The sequence below is a fragment of the Giraffa tippelskirchi genome, chromosome 5 (genome assembly GCF_054371585.1).
Source record: "Giraffa tippelskirchi isolate mGirTip1 chromosome 5, T2T-mGirTip1v1.2.pri, whole genome shotgun sequence".
Taxonomy (NCBI): Eukaryota; Metazoa; Chordata; class Mammalia; order Artiodactyla; family Giraffidae; genus Giraffa; species Giraffa tippelskirchi.
The window spans coordinates 122,105,942-122,125,705 of record NC_137279.1 but is presented as its reverse complement, the minus strand read 5'-3'; the positions used below and the strand labels follow the sequence as shown (position 1 = coordinate 122,125,705).

Genomic DNA, 19,764 nt, shown 5'->3' with positions numbered 1-19,764 from the left:
GCCTGGTTTTCCAGTTGGTATGTCGTTTCCACAGATACTGGGCATATAGCTCAAAGCCCACAGTCTGGCCTAAGATGGAGTCCTGCTTTCAAGATAGAGCCTGTTCTGTTTCCTCTTTCAGAGTGGCAAAGAATTTGCCTGCCAATGCAAGAGATGAAGTTTTGATTCCTGGGTCGAGAAGACCCCCCAGAGAGGGAAATGGCAACCCAACTCAGTATTTTTGCCTGGAAAATCCCATGGACAAAGGAGCCTGTTAGGCTACAGCTCATGGTGTCACAAAGTGTCAGACATGACTGATCAAATGAGCACACACACAGAGACACTTAAATATATGAGACAGGAATTCAGAGAAGAGGACTGTTTGGAAATATGAAGGTGGAAAATATTGGTAGATGGATGGTATTCAAAGATGGATGCCTGGATGTGATCAACTAGGAAATGAAGTTAGGAAAAAGAGAAATTTCAGATTACAGGCACTCCAAAACCTAGAATTCAGGGGGAAGAGGAATAGAGAAGGAGACTGAAAAGCCTATCTAAGGAGATAATTGTGAGAACAAGAAGACGTTAGTGTCCCGAAAGATGAGTCAAAAAAGGATTTCGGTAAAAGGGAGTGATCAACAGGGTTGAATGAAGCAGAAAGTAGAGCAAGGTGAGAAATTAGATTTGACTATTGATTTGGCTGCATTAAGTCACCAGGAAGGTTGACTTTGACAATAGCAACTTCAGTAAAATGCTGGCGGTGAAAGCCTGATTGTGATGGACACTCGGTGAGTGAGAAGAGAAGTAGTGAAAAGTGAAGCAGGAAATGTAGACACAAGGCTCCCAACATGTTTATTAAAAGAGAACAAAGACGTGAGGCAGAAACTGGGTAGGGACATTTGGCCAAGTGAATTTTCTGTTGTTTGTTGATCTGTGCTTAAAGAGGTTGGGATTCTTCAGATGGAGAAGAGGAGCAATGACCTGGAAGAAGAGGAACAAGAATATCTACCCTGCCTGTAGCTGGGGTCAGTGCAGGAGAAAACAATCACCCTTTGAGAAGGTTATGGGGGGAAGTCGTGTCCCCAGGGAACTGAGAGCTTCTGCTGTCACATGCAGCTGAAGGGAATGTTGAGAGAAGAGGCTGAGAGTACAGAAGATTTTGCTAGTGACAGAGCGTGAGCTTCAGATAGCACAGGGACAGGAACTGGTAGGTTGGACTACAGAGAGGTGAAACTGTGAATCATAAGATGATGAACAAAGCTTATAGGATAATACTTGAGAGGGAATTCCCTGGCAGTTCAGTAATTAGGGCTCCACATTTTCACTAAAATGAGTTGAATGTCAACCAGGGGTTGGATACCTGGTTAGGGAACTACGATCCCATGTGCCACTGTTGTGACCAAAAAAAAAATGATCTAGCACTTAGATGATCAGCTTCAACATTAAAAAAAAATTGAGAAAGTCTGAACTTCTGTTGAGTACAGTCCGTAGGAGTGTAGAAAATGTTTGTATTATGGGACATCATGTTCCTTACTTTACCACTTCCAGGCTGCCTTGGGTGTTTACTTTATAATATTTTGTGTTTTAAATAAACTGAGGTGAGGATGATAGAGGCAGAAATATGATCTACAATGTGACATGGCCAGGGTACCTGCTGGCATTGAGGATATGCAGTATGTTTGTTTCTGATTTAGGAGAATAAAATAGTTAAAAGGAGGCCTGAGTTTCTTATGAGGCTGGAATTCATAGGGTTCAACCAGACAGAGGCTGTAAAGGGGTCTGCTTCCTTGGTTACCCTTATAAGGCAGGAAGAACCTCTCATTTTTTTCCTCTTAGCCATCTACCTTTTCTAAAATTAGGCAGAGGGGTAGGAAAGTAGACATTGAAGAATCAAGAGAAATCTGGAGAACATAAAAATATAAACTTTAATATTCCCAGTTATTTTAACTCATTTTCCTTTACTGCAAATAATTATCCATTTGAATTTTCCTATGTTTTATCCTATTTTAAAAGACTTTTCTACTTTTAGAATATGAAGAAGGAATTTATTTATACCTAACACATTGATGAATTTTTAAACTTATTTATTTCATATTTCTTTTGCCCTTCAATTTATTTTTTTTACTTGCTTCCATTCCCTACTTCACGTAGAGTGACTGGAATCTTATAAAGCTGTATCATTGGTTTGGATAAGAGAAGTATAGTACATATATGAATAAAGTCAAGAAATAGATTATTCACAGTAGATCACTAATTTGGACAATGAATCTATAACCTAGAAAAAAAAATCAATGCTAGCTTTTCTAGTTGGAATCCTCTGAAGATTTCATGTATGCGTCATTTCTCTGAGTTTTATTATGTATAATTTGATGATAACTTTCCTATCTCTGGGGTGCTTGAATGTCTCTACAGTCATTCTTACTAGATATTCTTTAAAATCCCTCAGGTTACATTTTTTCCTGATGTTATGGAGACTATTTTTTTTCCATTTACTAGGTTGCTCACTGAAATGACATGATAAATCTATGTGCATTTCTCTTAAAGCAAAGGTTAATGTTGAATGTTAATAAACTGTCTTTTTACTCAGACGTGCAATTTGTTTCCAATAGCATTCTGGTGCTATTAGGAAAAACAACCATGCACCATTACCTCAAGCTCATCTCCTTTTCTGTGTTACTAAATGGAGTTGCAACTTGCAAAGTTTAGATCAATAGACACTTGAACCTATGGCAGATTGTTAGCATTTTTTAATTGGGCTAAATATTGACAGCACTTGTTTAAAAATCACGGGTAAGAAAGAAGGTGAGGCTGGATATTAATTTTCCATTTTCCCAAAATCTTAGGGACGTAGCAAAAACAAACCCTGCAAGGAGGAAACTGACATGTCAGCTTCAAATGTTTAAAGAAAGGTGTACCAACTCAGTACAGCCAGAAAGATCAGTATGATTCAGCAGCCTCCTAACCTTATTTCCCCACAGGGAAAAATTATAAACAAAGAAGATAAATATGCCATACCCTCCACCACAACTCCATTGAAAGCATACTCCCAACTAATTTGTAAAAAAGCTCATGAAAAGTTATGTGAGAAACTCAGACAGATGTCCACAGCAACCTTCAAGAATTTTTCTCATACTCATCTACATTTTATTAAGTATTCCCTTAACAAGGCACAAAAATCCATCAGGGGCTGTCATAGTGACCTTATTAAATGGGAGAAAGTTTAAGGGGAAAAAAAGCAATTCACAAAGCAAAAGTAAAAATAAATATGAGAAAGTCTTAACAGGAAGTTAAATTCTGGTAAGTGAGCAGAGAATTATGAGAGGTGGAATACAAAGATCTTCAAGGAAAGTATCTGCCAGCTACACCCCTCACCCTAGAAACTCCAGGAATAAGACACACACAAGTCACTTAGTGTTTTCCCCTCTAAACTGTAGAGGAGTGAAATAGATTTTAGGGGGAAAAGATGAAATGAGAACGAAAATACAAATCTGGTCCTCACTCTCTGTAGAAGCTAAGGTTCAGGGCTGCATTCTGCATTGGGAAAAGTTTGACACTTTCTCCCTGAGCAAGTGCCTATGAGCACCAAACTAGTACAGACAACTATTGGAACAGGGATAAATACCCACTTTATATCAAAACAGAAGGAATATCTTAAAAGGACCATTTGTGTTATAAATGAGTAAGAAACAGCAAAGCTTCAGTTCCAAAAACGTCAACACACAAAAAAGTAGAAATAAAGAAACCCATTATTTAAAGAATGAATATAGAGCCTCATGTGGAAGCAATTACAGTCAAAGAAATAGAGCTTTTCCTACAAGTGCCTTGTACAGTAGAATATTTTAAAAGAACAACAGCAACATGGATTCAGTGACAGAAGACTTCAACGACAAGATAAAGAAACAAAAGAATTAGTAAAATGGTAGAACTGACACTCAGTTAAAGATCAAAATAATACCCACAGGGAAATGAATGCATTGCAAACAGCAATAAACCCACTAAAGCAAATCTGAATAGATAAGAATACAGAAATTTTTTGTAAGACTCTAGGAAGAAAATGCAAGTCCGCCCTGAGAATGGGGCACAGGATGAGAGCAGAGGCTGTCCCATTCAAATCACAGGGGAACAGATCCACAACCAGAAAGTATTCTTCTTTCTACATAAAAATGTGGAAATGGTATAAGGAAGGCAAAACATTGGAAGACAACTAAGATAAATACAGAGGGTTACTGCACAGTGATGAAAGTTTCAATTCACTAAGAAGCTATAACAATCAAAAGAAAATGACTTCAAAATATGTAAGTCAATGGTTGGGTGAACTGTAAGGGAAATTTGACAAATTCTTGGTCACAGTAAGAGTTTTCAACATGTTCCTCTCAGTAATCAGATATAATCTATAATATAATATAATATAAAAAATTCAAAAACATACCATCAATCATACTCTTTAACCACATGCAATTAATCATTTCAAAAAGGTAAATGAAAATCTCCATATACATGAAGAATTTTTTTGAAGGTGGTGGCTATGTTCAATTCAGTATGGGTAACACAAGAATGTACATATGTTTAAATTCACCAAATTGTGCATATTAATTGTATGAAGTTTTCCCCAGATTTATTGAAAAATCATTGATGTACATCACTGTGTAAATTTAAGGCATATAGCAGGATGGTTTGATTTATTCACATTGTGAAATGATAACCACAACAAATTCAGCTAACATCCATCTTCTCACAGAGATACAATAAAAAGAAAAGAAAGAAAAAAAGGAAAGACAATTTCTCCTTGTGATGAGACTTCTCAGGATTTATTCCCTTAACAACTTTTCTGTGTATATTAGAGGAATGTAGCTATAGTCATCATGCTGTACATTTTGTCCCCAGTATTTACTTATCTTGTAACTGAAAGTTTTCACCTTGTGATCACCTTTCTTCAAATCCCCCCGCTCCCACTCATTAGTAACCACAAGTATGATCTCTTTTTCTGCGACTTTGCTTTTTAGATTGCTCATATAAGTGAGATCATACAGTAGTTGGCTTTCTTTGTCTGACTTATTTCACCTCACACAATATCTTAAAGGACAGACATGTTGTCACAGATGGTAGAATTTCCTCAATTTTTTATGGCTGAATAATATTCCATTGTTTATATATACTACAACTTCTTTATTCATTCATCCATTGATGGTCAATTCTATTTCCATATCTTGACTACGGAAAACAAATGCTGCTATGAATAAGGGGATGCATATATTTTTTCAAGTTAGAGTTTTCGTTTCCTTTGGATATATGCTCAGAAGTAGAATTAAAGTAGTTCTATTTTTAACTTTTTGAGGATGTGTCACACAATTTTTCACAGTGACTGAGCCAATTTACAATCCCATCAACAAAGACATCTACACAAGCATCTGTTACCTCTTGTCTTTTTATTGACAGTCATTCTAATAGGCATAAGGTACTGTCTCACTGTGGTTTAATTTGCATTTTCCTAATGATTAGTGATACTGAGCATCTTTTCATGTATCTATTGGCTTTTCAAATATCTTTTTTGAGAAAATATCTATTCATGTCCTTTGCTTGTTTTTCAATTGGGTTATTTGGGTTTTCTTGCTGTTGAATTTAATGAGCTCTTTATATATTTTGGACATTAGCCCATTATCAGATATATGGTTGGCAAATATTTTTTCCGCATTCCATAGGTTGTCTTCTCACTTTGTTGATGGTTTATTTTGCTTTGTAGTGGCTTTTTAGTTTGATATAGTCCCACTTGCTTATTTTTAATTTTGTTGCTTGTGCTTTAGAAGTCATATTCAAAAAATGATTACCAAGACTCTGAAGAAATTTTAAAATCACTTCTAAATATCTCACTGGTGAAAAAAGTTCACAGAAATTTAAAAAAACTTTGGGATAAATAATAATGGAAATGTTACATACCAAAATTCGATTAAAAAAAATGATATGAAAAAAGACTCTACAGATTAAAACAGTTATACTTAGAAAAGAAAACCAGAAATTCGTGAGTAGTAATCTACAATAATTGGGAACTTCAGTGGTGGTCCAATGGTTAAGAATTCATCTTGCAATGCAGGGAATGAGGGTTCAATCCCTGGTCAGGCAACTAAGTCCCACATGCTGAGGGGCAACCAAGCCCAAGTAATGCAATGAAAAGATCCCACATGTTGCAACTAAGATCCAATGCAGCTAAAAATAAATAAAATATTCTAAAAAATAATTTAACTGTGGCTAATGAGAAAGATGTTACAAAAATAAAATAAATTTAGAACTAATTACAAATATTAACTAAAATCTCATAAAAAATTGGAAAAATGAGGTCTAAGGTAGGCAGCCCTACTTTCTTCCATGAGAGAGAGGTTGATTCTATTTTCCAATATACCTTTCTCCTGATAATTTATATAGGAATTTATATGGGATGAATTATTTGCTGATAACATCATAATTTAGTCTACAGTTTACAAAATGTCAAGATGTGATTATAACTATAATAGTGTAGAAATGAACATTACCCGGAAATAGATGCAGAAACAGATGAGATTTGGGGCTTCTCCTTTGAGGAGAGAAAAGGTAGGTTTTTTATTTGTGCAAAAGACAGCTGAATTATATTAAATGCATTTTTCTTGCTTTTATGTTCTTGTTCTTATCATTCTTGTTTAAAAGTTTAAGTGGGGGAAGAGTTTGAGTGGTTGCAGAGCAACTACTGATGGTTAATTTATTGCACCAAATTGGCTAGCCTATGGTGCCCACTCTTTGGTTAAATAGCAGTCTAGATGTTGCTGTGAAGACAGTTTTTAGATGTGATTAAGGTTTATGACCAATAGGCTTCAAGTAAAACAGAACCCTCTCTCCATGATGTGAGTGAGCTTCATTGAGTCATTTGAAGGTCTTAAGAGCAAAAACTGAGGTTTCCCAAGGAAGAAGCAATTTGGCATCAAGATGACAACATAGAGATCCAGCTGCAGATTTTAGATCCATACTGCAACATCAACTCCTACATAAATTTCTAGACTTCCTATTTGCCTTATAGATTTTAGACTCACTAGCTCCCACAGTTCCACAATCACTTGAGCCAAGTCCATAAACATTGAGAGAGAGAGGTATACCATGGCAAGTGTGGTGTTTTAAATTCAATAGTCCAAGATGTGCATAAGTGGGTATAGGGACCCTTAACATAAGTGGGTATTTGGACGCTTATGCGTAAGTGCATAAGATATGCATAAGTGGGTATTGAGACCCTTAACATTTTAGCCACATCAAACTTCTAAGAGTCTCCAGATGCCTTTGTATACATCATTTCTTCTTTCTAGAATAACCATCATCTCATATTTCTCCATGCCACCTGGAGGGCTCCATCTCACTCTCAACTATAACTTTCTCTAGTTAAAATCATTTTTGAAACTCTAATCAGTTAAACACTCCCTTCTATGTGTGCACAGAGTACTTTTCTCCATGCTTCTACCATGGAATGTATGTTATTATTGCAATAATTAACTTACATGCCTATTAATTCCTCTCTTGCCATACCCTGGTGGCTCAGAAGGTAAAGAATCTGCTACAATGCACGAGATATGGATTCAATCCCTGGATCAGGAAGATACCCTGGAGGAGGGCATGGTAATCCATTCCAGTATTCTTGTCTGGAGAATTCCGTGACAAAGGGGCCTGGTGGGCTACAGTTCACAGGGTTGCAAAGATTTGGACACAACTGAGTGACTAACGCTTTCACTTTTCTTGCCATACTCACTAGCACGTGAGCTTGCAAATGACAGAGAGTTTATGCTGTTTATTTTTTTGTGTTTTTACACCAAAAATCTTATTTGAAAATAAAAGTTTTTTACTGCTTTGTTGAATTAATGAATGACTGATTGATTTAATTTATGTAACAACATCTGTGTTCACACATCCCAGTTTCTCTCAGTCTAGGCCTTCCTGTTGGCTCCATAGCAACAAAGCACTTAAGTCATCTTCTCAGCTATTATTCTCTGCCAGTGGCACTCACCAGCAGAAGGGGTCACACCTCCAAGCCTTCAAAGAAAATGCAGAGGTAAAGAGCTTACTGAATTTAAGTTGTTTATGTTAATCAAATCCTTACAGAAATACATAAAGAATAATACTACTTGAAAACAATCCTACATTGCCCCCCATCAGCTTTCCTCTGCTGATTTGTAACTAGTTACCAAAATCAAAGGCTTCAGAATCAGGCTGAACTCAAAATATACCTTCACTACAAACTAACCTGCAGAGATCTTTAGAAAGTTACCTAACTTCTCCAAGTCTCACTTGGGAAACACATCTTAGAAATACTTACCTAAACAAAACTTTGTGATTATTAGGCATATAAAATAATGATAGTAGTATCTGGGATGTTATAGGCAGTAAATAATTGTTAACCATAAAAATTGTTATTGTAATGTATTAATCAAGGAAGAATTTGTGGAAATTAATGCCTGTGAAGAGAGATTTTTACAGTCTGTTGATACATCTTTAAAGTGTAAGTGTGCTCAATCACTTCAGTCATATCCGACTCCTTTGCAACCCAATGGGCTATAACCCAATGGGTTCCTCCGTCCATGGGATTCTCTGGGCAGTAATAATGGAGTGGGTTGCATCACCCTTCTCCAGGGGATCTTCTTGATCCAGGGATCAAACCCGCATCTCCTGAATTGCAGGCAGATTCTTTACTGCTGAGCTAGCATGGGAAACCTCTTTAAAGTGCATGTTTTTATTATTTGTATATGAAAATTATAACTATTTCTTAACTATATGTAATAATAAAATAGTGTAATGGGTAATAACAAGGCCAAAGGATAGTGCTTTATCATTTGTTAACTTCATATTTATTACCTCTGCTGGGAGGACAGTGGTTCTGTACTTTATTAACTCATAATATTTTTGGTTGATTGGTGAACGGTCTTATGCTCCCTCTTTACTAATAAATTTACCTACAAAATCTCATAGTCACTTGCTTAAAAAATAGACATCAAAAGACAATGGCTATTCCTTAAAGAGAAAACTAGCCAGACTTTGATCTACAAACTTATCTTTGACATACAATATGCTGGAATCAGTGAGCCATATGATTCTTCTGTGCCTCGCCACAGTCGTCCCTTAAAGTAAGAGAAGCCAAATGATTGATTACATAATTTTCAGTTTATAATTTTTAATAAAATTAGGAACCTCAAGAATATCTCAATCTCCTCACCATCTAAAAAACAGCCTCATGCAGTCATTTACCGTATTTGTAATTTTAAACTAAGTGTGAATTAACTTGACTACTATGTTTGCGGTATCCATTTTATCTTCTTTCTGAACCATGTGAAGTTAAAAGTGCACACTGAAAGAAATTATGGAACAAAGCATGAAGACATCCTTTTGTTGGTTTGAAAACTCGGGAGCTTCCCTGGTGAAATCTGAAATTGGCCCCATCCATGGAGGGCAAGAAAAAATGGAAGGAAGATGTAGATCACTACAGGTAGGTGGCAGGTTTATCGAGCAAAGGAATTTACCTAAGAGGCTTGTCTTGTGCCACCACAAAATGAATAGATCTCTACATTGCCCTCCAGAATTTTAAAAGAGTAGGTAGAGGTCTTAACTAGGTTCAGTTACATATTCAATCCTGGTGATATCAACCACACATTCTTCTCTCAAGGTTGCACCCTTGAAAATGGCTCCAAGTGCAGTAATTAAACATAACTCCAGGGACCAGAAAGGGGATGAGAAACTTCTGATCACCCAGGTCCAACTCATAGGTCAACCAGTAGTCCCATCCTCTTGATGGCCTCTTCTAACACCGTTCTTACAAGAAACAGATAAACACAACTAATTCCTCCCAAAGAGGACGTTTTATGAATAACTTAAGTAAATTAAAAGCAATTAGAAATCAAGCAACCACTACATCAAAGGCTAGTGATGTTTACTTTTTCTTTCAGCTTATCTATAAGACATAACCTCAGTGTCACATGATGATTGGTTGGCATATTTGTCCTCCTTCTGCCCTTTTCTTTAGCTCCTTTCAATTAAACTTCAGTTTTAAAGTCTAGTGTCCATTCAAATGGAATATGGAGAAGGGATGAGAATAATTGGTATGTCTTTCAAACTACACAGATTTCCAGGAAGGAAAGTACAGGGAACAAGAACAATTTGAAGGCCTTTTATTTAGTACATATTAAATAGAATAATTGTAATTATATATAATCATAACCCATAAAATAACCTCATGACAATTTTACAGATAACATAACTAATGCTCAGAGAGATAAAATCATTTGCTTAAATTTACACAGGTTATAAATAGCAGATCTAGGATTCAAACCAAATAGATCTGATTCTAAATCTCACACTCATTCCAGACTGGCTCCCTTTAATGAATCCATTGTACCCAGTGATGGATACAATGAGAATTATCTTTCAAATCTTGGAAATTAATAATTTTAAGTAGACAACAACATATTTCAAGCCTCACATGTCTTGACACAAGCCAAATAATCTAAATGTGTAAAGCCTGCTGAGTGGTTTTGGGGGATAAAAGAAGTATATTAAAGCACCCATATACAATTCATAATACTCCTCAAGACATCTATGTTTAGTGCACTTATGTTAAAATCTACTTGTCTTTATTTGAGTATTTCTCATTACTCAAAAAAAAAAAATTCTCTCCAATGTCAGTACATGGTAACATGCCCATTATTATCTAAGAAATATTGACAGAACATGCTGATTATTGGGCTAAGCTCTGGAGGTGCATGAAGGAACAAAACCAGACATGGTCATATCATCAAAGAACTTAGAGCCCAATAAGAAGACTTTTTAGTAATGAAACAAATTTAAAATTATAATTATGGTTAGTTTCATAAAAGAGAGCTCCATGGTGCTATGGAGAGTAAGGTAAGAGGTCATGGTCACAGGTGGCTAAGCTGAAATTTAAAGGAAGAATAAAATTTATCAAGTGACAAGGAGACCAAGGAGTTTTTCAGACAAGAGACCAAGTATAAAAGTCTAGCATAGGAGGGAGAGAGCTTGGCAAGTGTGAGGGACTGAAAGAAAGTCAATGACACTAAAGAGATGAGAGTGGGGTGAAGGAATGATGGAAAGGGAGATGGGCCAGACCACTTAGGGACTTGTAACCAATGTTTAATCATTTATTTTTAAACGTTACTATAATTTAAAAACACTGGAGGTTTTTAAGAGTTAGAATGGCATAATCCAGTTTGCATTTCAGAAAGGAAGATCTGGCTGGGGTATGCACAAGGAATTGGAGAGGGTCCAAAGATAAAACAGACAACCAGTAAATGGCCATTTTACTAGTGCTCTCTCCTAGGTAATAGATCCTGGGAGCTGGGGCTAAGTTAGGGGGTAGAAGGAGAACATATTTAAGAGATGTTCAAAAGGTATTTAGGTGCTGGGTTGAATATGGAGGTAAGAAAGCAGGAAATATAAAGACATAAGTTTTTGGCCAAAAATTGAGTGGATGATGAGAGTTAAATTGTTATTTTTTGGTATTAAAATTGAGCAAGCTGAACATGTGGGTCTTCATCTAAAAGGAAAGAAATATGAGCCATGATTTGAGGGGAAGTTTCTTAGGATGCAAAGCTAGAATATTGATGTTTTCACATTTTTTTTTGGAAGCAAGAAACCTTTATTCATGTATCTGGTATAAAATGAATTCTATCATTTTCAAGTTGGCTTCACTGATGATCCTTTGAGAACATAATTAGTTCAGGTCCCATGTCTCTGTTCAGTGACCTCCATTGCCTTAAGATAAACCTTTCTCATTACTATCCCTGTTAACTCCAAATTATAAAACAGTTCAACTTGCTTTGTCCTAAAAAGTTGGCTGAAGAATGAAGGGACACTAACAAGACATGAAATATTTTCTCTGAATGAGAGAGCAATCATTCAGACTATAGTTACAGAAAACTTTCCGGTTGAGGTGCCAGTCATTAAACATCATGTTTCTCTCTCTCCTTTCAAGAATGTTAGGGTAACTTAAGGCCTGACACATCGTTATCATCCAATATAAAATATTATCCAGATATAATTGTGTCACTTAAAAATGACTCTTTCACCAGTAACCTTTTAAATACCTATTATGCAATCTTTCTATCTCTTGTCATATCTATCTGTATGAATATACGAATGCATATATATATATATAATATATATCACACTGATGGGATAAGGCATTTCTTATAATTGAATAGTTGAAATTAACTTTTAATGTTACTAATTTGAAAATTTTATCTCCCACTGTATTAAAGTTTCAGATTTCTCCCTACCATTTTCCCTCTTATTCAAATGGAGCAAAATTTCTATAGGAAAGAATGAAAAATATTCTCTTCAACACTACTCTAGGGAAGAAAGAAGAAAAGGCAATCCATAGAAGTCTGTAAAATATTAAATAATTTTGGTTTATCTCCAATTTTTACTATTTCTTAAGAGCCTCAGAGGAAAGGCAGTTTCAAGCGTTTGAGGTATCTTAAGAAAAATGAATTTTTAAAAAATCCTAAGTATTATTCACATAATAGGATGGGCTTTCCATAAAGCTCTAGGGTAAAGCAAGATTAGGTTACATCTTACATTTACTGTGTTTATCACCATAAAGCATTTTTAACACATTTGTAGACTCAGATATTCTATGAGGTAGTCTCTGAGATATTCCATGAAATCAAACACCGAGGACTGTCTACAAACAAGAAAAGCCTGCATTAAAAGCTACTAGCTACAGGGACTTCCTTGGTGGACCAGTGGTTAAGACTCTGTGATCCCAACGCAGGGACATGGGTTCCATCTCTGGTGTGGAAATTAAGATCATGCAAATCACAAAGTTATAATAAGTTGTAAGTGTTAGTTGCTCAGTTGTGTCTGACTCTTTGTGATTCCATGGACTGTAGCCTGCCAGGCTCCTCTGCCCATGGGATTCTCCAGGCAAGAATACTGGAGTGGGTTGCCATTCCCTTCTTCAGGGGATCTTCCCCATCCAGGGATCGAAGCTAGGTCTCTTGAATTGCAGGTGGATTTTTTACTATCTGAGCCACCAGGGAAGCCCCAAATCACAAGGCATGACCTAAATAAATAAAGTTAGAAGAAAAAAAACTACTAGCCACATATCAGTTTCAAGAAATCCCAGCAAATTTCATTAACCCTTATCAGATGCTATAGTTAGCAGTTAGATCTGCTGACTCCTCTACCTTCACCTTCTATTGAAGTTTTGCCACTCTCAATCATTCAGTTATTGTTTAAGCATTCATTTAATATTTTCAGCTAATGTTTTCTTTACATATATGATGGGACAGCCATACATGAGATTCTGAGTGAAAAAGACACAGACACAATTCCTGAGCTCAAAGAGCAACAGAGGATAAACAAAGAACTGCACATTCTAAGGGTAGAGGCCATGTGAGAGGTACGTGTAGGATTCATGGACCAGAAAGTGGTCATCTCCTCTTGTGTGAACATGGCCTGACTATTGAAGGATGAGTTGAGTTGCTCCAGCTTTAAATGGGGGAAGGTAGAGTGAAAAGATTCTCATTTACAACAGATCAGTCGCTCAGCAGTGGATAGATGACTGGGGTAGAGTAAGTGGAGGGAGCACCAGTAGGAGAAAAATAACCTCATGAAATCACAACTAGGATAATGAGAAAGGAAACACTAATTTTAGCTGGATACATCTTAACAGAATAGACTGTTTAATATGTTAATCTAATCAACTGAAGAAGCAGGATCTCTATCTTAATGTCTTGGCAGAGGCTGGCTTTCATCTCTCCTTATGAAGTATTAATACGACATTGTGGAGGCTCATGGCAGAGAGCATAGGAGATACAAGGAAAACAGGCAAACTCAAGTGACAAAGCATTTCAACTGCACGGCCATTTCCTGGATGAATGGGCTTATTCAACCTGGGAAAAGCTCATCCAGGCAAGTAACACAGAGAGCTCATCAGACCCCTATTGGAAGCTGCTGTCAAAAATCTAAAACACCTGTGGATTGCAACCAAACTGAATTCCAAATCAGTCCTTTGTAAAGGAGAAGGTAGCTGTTTGGTTTAAATACCTTTGTGTGGATTCACATACTGCAGAAAATGAGCTTTTTTTTGCCAGCTCAAGAAATACTGCCATATCCAGACAGCTGAGGGCCACAACAGGGAAAAATCAAAGTATTCAAAGCAAATCTTCACATTCACATCACAGTACCAACACCATAAAAGATGCTGAATAGGGCAGTGCAGTCTATAAACTTTTCACATGAGTATCTTGTTTCCCTTCATTTGTTTTTATCTACTTTCAGAGATAGTTGGGGATGATGGTGGTGGTAGGGATAGTGGTCTGTGTGGGGTTGGGTCCCCTGTTTGTTGCAGTATGAGAATCAGATATTTCAGAAAGCCTGGGTGGTATAATGGAGAGAATATTGGTCAGGGGAGTTGGATGAACCTTGTCTGAATTCTGCTGCTGCACTTCATCTTTCTAGGAACTAAGGTAATTTTTGTAGCTTCCATTTTCTCTCTGTAAATTGAGATTAATTATCTTCTTAGGGTTGAGAAAAGGGTTAAATGCAACGATAAACATAAAGGCAAAGAGAGGAGACCGGTAGAAGCAGCTTTCCTTCCTGCTATAAGTTTTAAATGACAGAAACAGTCTATATTTGCAGAATAAAAATTTTCATATTTCATGTCTTTTTAACCTTTTACATTTTGTGCTTGCATAGCTAATTGCTTGAATTGACTAACATAGCTCCTTTCACACCCACTCATGTGCACCCTATGACACAAACCTACCCACACATATGTATACCTCGGAGTAACTGGTGTTTCCTTGACACGTCTCACACTTTGTTCTTTTGCTCCTACTGTTCTATCTGGAAAGCCCTTTCATCAGTCTTTATCCAGTAAATCTTACTCATTCTTTAAGGAGCAACTCAGATTTCACCTTCTCAGTGAAACTTGCCGTATCAGGCTGAATTCACCACTCCTGTCTCTGTGTTGGAATAGCACTTTGTCTAAAAGCTGTTACTGCATTTAAAACATCATTCAGTTCTGGATGTATCTTTCTCTCTTGCAAGATAGTGAGATACTGGACAGCTTGCTTGCATAGCACCAAACTTAGAACATGGAGAAGGCTAAATAAAAGAGCGTCACCTGCTTTTAAAAAGTTAATTCTTACATGGAAAACTACCACACCCACCACATTTATTGTCCCTTTTTCATAACTTTGCCATTCAGTTACAGGGAACATTAACATTATACCTTTCTACCTAATTTATTTCTTCAATTTTCCTCAAGAACAAATAGAATATAAGTAGTTAAACTTAGATGCAGTCTATAAACTATATATTTATTAGTGCTTAGCATTACGCACTTTAAAGATTTTCTATAATATTGCTTGCTGGGTCAGTTATTAAGAGAATGTGCCCTTACAATTTTTCATGTGGCTGTGGTTTTTTTCCCATTTCCCGATAGTTTTGTTCCAACTCCTAAAGTATCTTAAGGGTTACTTAGGATTTCTTTTCCAATTGCATGTAAATTAGTAACAAATTCATTATGGAAAATAATGTAGAGAAAAGCAAAATGAGAAGTCACTCATAATTCCAGATTCTAGAAAACTAGTCTGAATATTTTGTTACATACTTTTCTAGATACTTCCAAGAGAAAATGTATTAAATATATATATATTTTAAATAGGGTTGTGATATACATGCTATTGTATAACTGGTTTTCATCACATAATAATATACCATGAATATATACATCATTATTGTTTAGTTGCTAAGTCTTTTAGCAACTAAACAATATTCAACTCTTTTTGGACCCCACAGACTGTTAACTGCCAAGGTTCTCTGTCTGTTGGATTTCCCAGGCAAGGCTACTGGATGGAGTGGATTGCCATTTCCTTCTCCAGGGGGTCTTCCCAACCCAGGAATTGAACCTGAATCTCCTGCTTTGGCAGTCAGATTCTTTACCACTGAGTCACCAGGGAAGCCCCAAACGCATACATTACATATACATATAAACACTATAGGAATTTACCAAAATGGCATTTAGTCAATCCTTTATTTTTAAAATTTTAGATTATTTTCTACTTTTTCTATCATTAAATACACTGCAATATTACATTGACTGCTTCATTGAAAAAATGCCACAATGAATTTTTCTGTAAATATATCTATGCAATATTCGCACTAAATTGTTTGAGCTATTCCGGCATTTCATGTTCATTGTGATTTCCATAATGACCCTGATTTTTAACTTATGAAATGCTATTAATTATAAGAAGCTTGGACCCTGAAATTAGCATCACAGGTGAGATGTTTAATAATATTAAGCATGTGATGTACAACTCCTAAACTTTTTTTTCTGCATTCATAATTAAAAACTAGTGCCAGTTATTAATGTTATAATTAACTTTGCCAGTTCATTTTTAAAATATCTAATTTCAATCTAGTCTTTATCTTTGCAATGGGTTATAAAAGTTATTTAAGTAATGGTAGCACAGAAGTTAATTTTTATTATCTAAAATGCATAGGGCTTACTCAGAATGTTTTGCCTATGTTTTTCTGTTTCTATTGATTAATATTTAATGTTTACTCTAAAATACAATTTATTAGTTTTAAGATAGCTGTATAATTGAAAAAAGTAATCTGTTAATTGTGATTCTGAAACTATCCATGTTGTAAGCTCTATCCTTTTAATCACTATTTTTTACACTATGATTCTTAATCATCCACAAAGAACACAATGATTGTGTTTGAACTGACTTTATTCCTAGACATGAATTAGCTGAGTAAAGACTATCCTCATTTTAATACTTTCAGTTCATAAAAATGACTGATCTCTGTTGCCACTCTCAGAACCCAGAAATACATGTCAGGCAGCTAAAGAGAGCATAGTATCTTAAGAAAGCCAACAAGATATGGCAGAAAGTAAGCATAAAAATGGGAAATCAGTCGTTTTCAATTATAGAAGGGAAGACAATAGCTCTCAGAGAAAAGATAAAATTGTAGGAATAAATTAGATTGTTTTTAAAATTCTAAATCATTGCTAATTTTTTTTTCTCTAAGACAGTAATTGTCTGATCATTGGCTATCTTTTAGTTTGGTCAAATATTAAATCACCTCAATATGATAGTCTAAGAAATCTCATTTTAGTTACATGGTGTTCAGAGAAGCTATATTCAAGAAAATCTGAAATATACCATAAATGAGTACAATTAGAGCAGGGAAAGTAGAATACAGTACGTCATTGCTTGTCACAGAATCAATAAAACAGCTGTTGATTGCACAAAGTTGCTAATTCGCATTTGCTTAGCTTACACTTTAGCCAAACTCCACCTGAGATGTCAAGTTGAGTATAGAACATTCCAAACTGCTATTCATTTGCACAGTATGTCAGAGATGAGTACAATAATAGAATATACAGAAATTTCTGTTCCCTTCTTTTTATACTTGGGATCAGTTGTCAAAATTTTTTTTAATTAGAATAAAACATCTGGCACTACTCTGGATTTTTACGGTGATGTTGACTTCTTAAGTATCATTTTGAGAATAAATGAAATTACACATCTAAAGAAACTAACTCAGGGCTTGGAACAATGTTGTTGTAATGGTAGTTCTTTAGTTAACTCTCTTGTCCTACATTGCAAAAAAACCCAAAATAAAACAGGGAAATGTATCCACATTTCTAGACATACGCATTGGGGTTCTTAGAGAGTCAATGGATATCAATTATGTCCCTATTCTCCACCTGAGTCCTTAACCTTTTGAGAAACAGACACAGCTGTCAAAATTTTGGAAATAAAAAGTTTTATTACTGATGAAGTTGCTTGGAGAACAGCTTAGCTTTGTCTGCAAAATTTTCATGGCCAGTCTGGCTGCTATGGATGATGGCAGGAGAACCCCGGGGCCCAAAAGGCATAGCTTGCTTGCAAAGCCTCCTTCCAGCAAAACTAGAGTGAAGCTCCTTAAAGTCCTCTTCTCAACTAGATCTGGACTTTTGTCCTTCTCCTTGCCAGGACTGCATAGCCTAGTTTTAGCACAAATTCTATTAAGTCAGTTTAGAGAGAATCACCACCTACAATATTTGACCACCATCCATCTCTGATCAAATTCCTCATCCTCCCACAGATGATTATCTTACCCTCCTGGCCTGCCTTCAGTGAGACTCTATCAGGATTACTAACAGAAACTGATAGATTTAATAAGAAAATTTCCTCCCCTTCATGTCTCTTCTTAGTAATTTTCTGTCCACTGATCCCTTCACCTTATCTCCTTAGCTATAAATCCCCATTTGTTCTTGTTTTAGACAGTTGAATCTGATCTCTCTTCCTATTGTCACAGACTTGACACCTCTCACAATAACTCTAAATAAAGTCTTCTGTACTATTTTAACAAGGGCTAGAACAGTTTTTTCTTTAATATTGCCCCACTCAATTTAGAAAGTGGCAGAGGAAAAAAGATGAGAATATACTCTCTGCAGTCAGGCCAAACCCAAAAGGAGAGCCAGGAACAAGTGTAATGTGCATGCACATTTAATTTTTCCTCTGACGCACATTGAGGCTCATGAATGTTCTTTTGCCCCTGCTACCCTTAATATTCAATTAGGACAAATACTGAACATGCAGCTTCAGTTAGATGTCCATGTATTCCTCATGGACCTATCAATGACCCTACCATTGAGAAGAGTAAACAGCAAATGAAAAACATAATCCTTATCATTGAGCAAATCATCAAGCAATCAATCGCCACTAATCAAACAACAATAAATTAACCTAAAATTAACTTTCTGAGCACCTACTATGTGCCAAGAACAGAATTTTAAGACAACTTGAAAGTGTGAGACTTGGTCCCTGGTGTCAAAGAGATCAAGATCTCAAATTTGACCCTCACATGTCTAGAATTCTAGGAGATTCAGTCCTTGGTGATGACACCAAGGATCTGAATATAAGTAAAATGAGACATCAGGGGACAGATAATGGTTCCATAGGTAAAGAAATCAAGTGCCCTCTGGGTATACACACTGCAACTCCATCTTTGGCTCCAAACTGGCTTCACTCACTCATGCCCTGAAATCTAAGTCATCAATGACTTCTCCCTCCTTCTCCCCATATCAAATCCATTAGCAAGTCCTGTTTCCCATTCTTCCAAAGTCAGTTCTGAATCTGTCCACTTTTTGCCCCCTCGACTGTTACCACTATTCCACGGCACCACTCCCTGGACCTCTGAGTCAGCCTACTGACTATTTCAGGGACTTTCTCCCTTATTTGTTCAACCCAGAGATTTTCTGAAAATGTGTATAAGACCTCCTCACTTTCCTGTGAAACCTATTTCCATATGAGTTGGGAAAATCTAAATCAATAAATATAATAGCAGCCTCCCTATGTCTGGCCCCCTGCACTTCACATCTTCACATGGCCCCTCTCCCCCACAACTTCTGCCTCCTGTATGTTTCTCTTCATTTCCTAAACCCGCTAGGCTCTTTGGTATACTCAGGGCTTTAGCACATGCGATTCCCTCTGCCTGGATGTTTTCTCATTCTTCATCTGGCTAAATTACCTATCCTTTGAGTTTCCCTACAGAGGCCTGCCCTATATAACGGTCGAAATTAGCTACCTTTGTTTTACTCTCTCATAATATCCCTGTAGATTCTTTTTCCTCGTGCTTATTCAGCTTGAATTTATATTTTTATTCATGTGATTTTTATTTAGTATCTAGATTATAGGTACTTTGAGATCAGTGTTTGCTCTACTGTTTTCCTAATATAACGCTGCGCTTCCCTCGTAGCTC

At 36.2% G+C, this 19,764-nt stretch overlaps 1 protein-coding gene across 9 annotated transcripts in view; it reads left to right on the top strand.

Annotated features, from left to right (window-relative positions):
- Window positions 1-19,764, top strand: part of LOC145507206 (uncharacterized) — an 83,725-nt gene that overhangs the window by 35,681 nt on the left and 28,280 nt on the right. For 2 of the 9 annotated variants that reach the window (XR_014054688.1, XM_081493260.1), the window contains exons 3-5: window positions 7,903-8,038; window positions 9,316-9,466; window positions 13,738-13,908. The exons of 3 other annotated variants lie outside the window; for them this stretch is intronic. Coding sequence is in view for 1 of the 6 variants with exons in the window: in XM_081493260.1 (XP_081349386.1) it covers window positions 7,903-8,038; window positions 9,316-9,378 (199 nt within the window). In the remaining 5 variants the exon portion in view is untranslated. The remainder of the gene's footprint in view (window positions 1-7,902; window positions 8,039-9,315; window positions 9,467-13,737; window positions 13,909-19,764) is intronic. 4 more of the 9 variants (XR_014054687.1, XR_014054684.1, XR_014054686.1 and 1 more) reach the window with 2 other exon arrangements.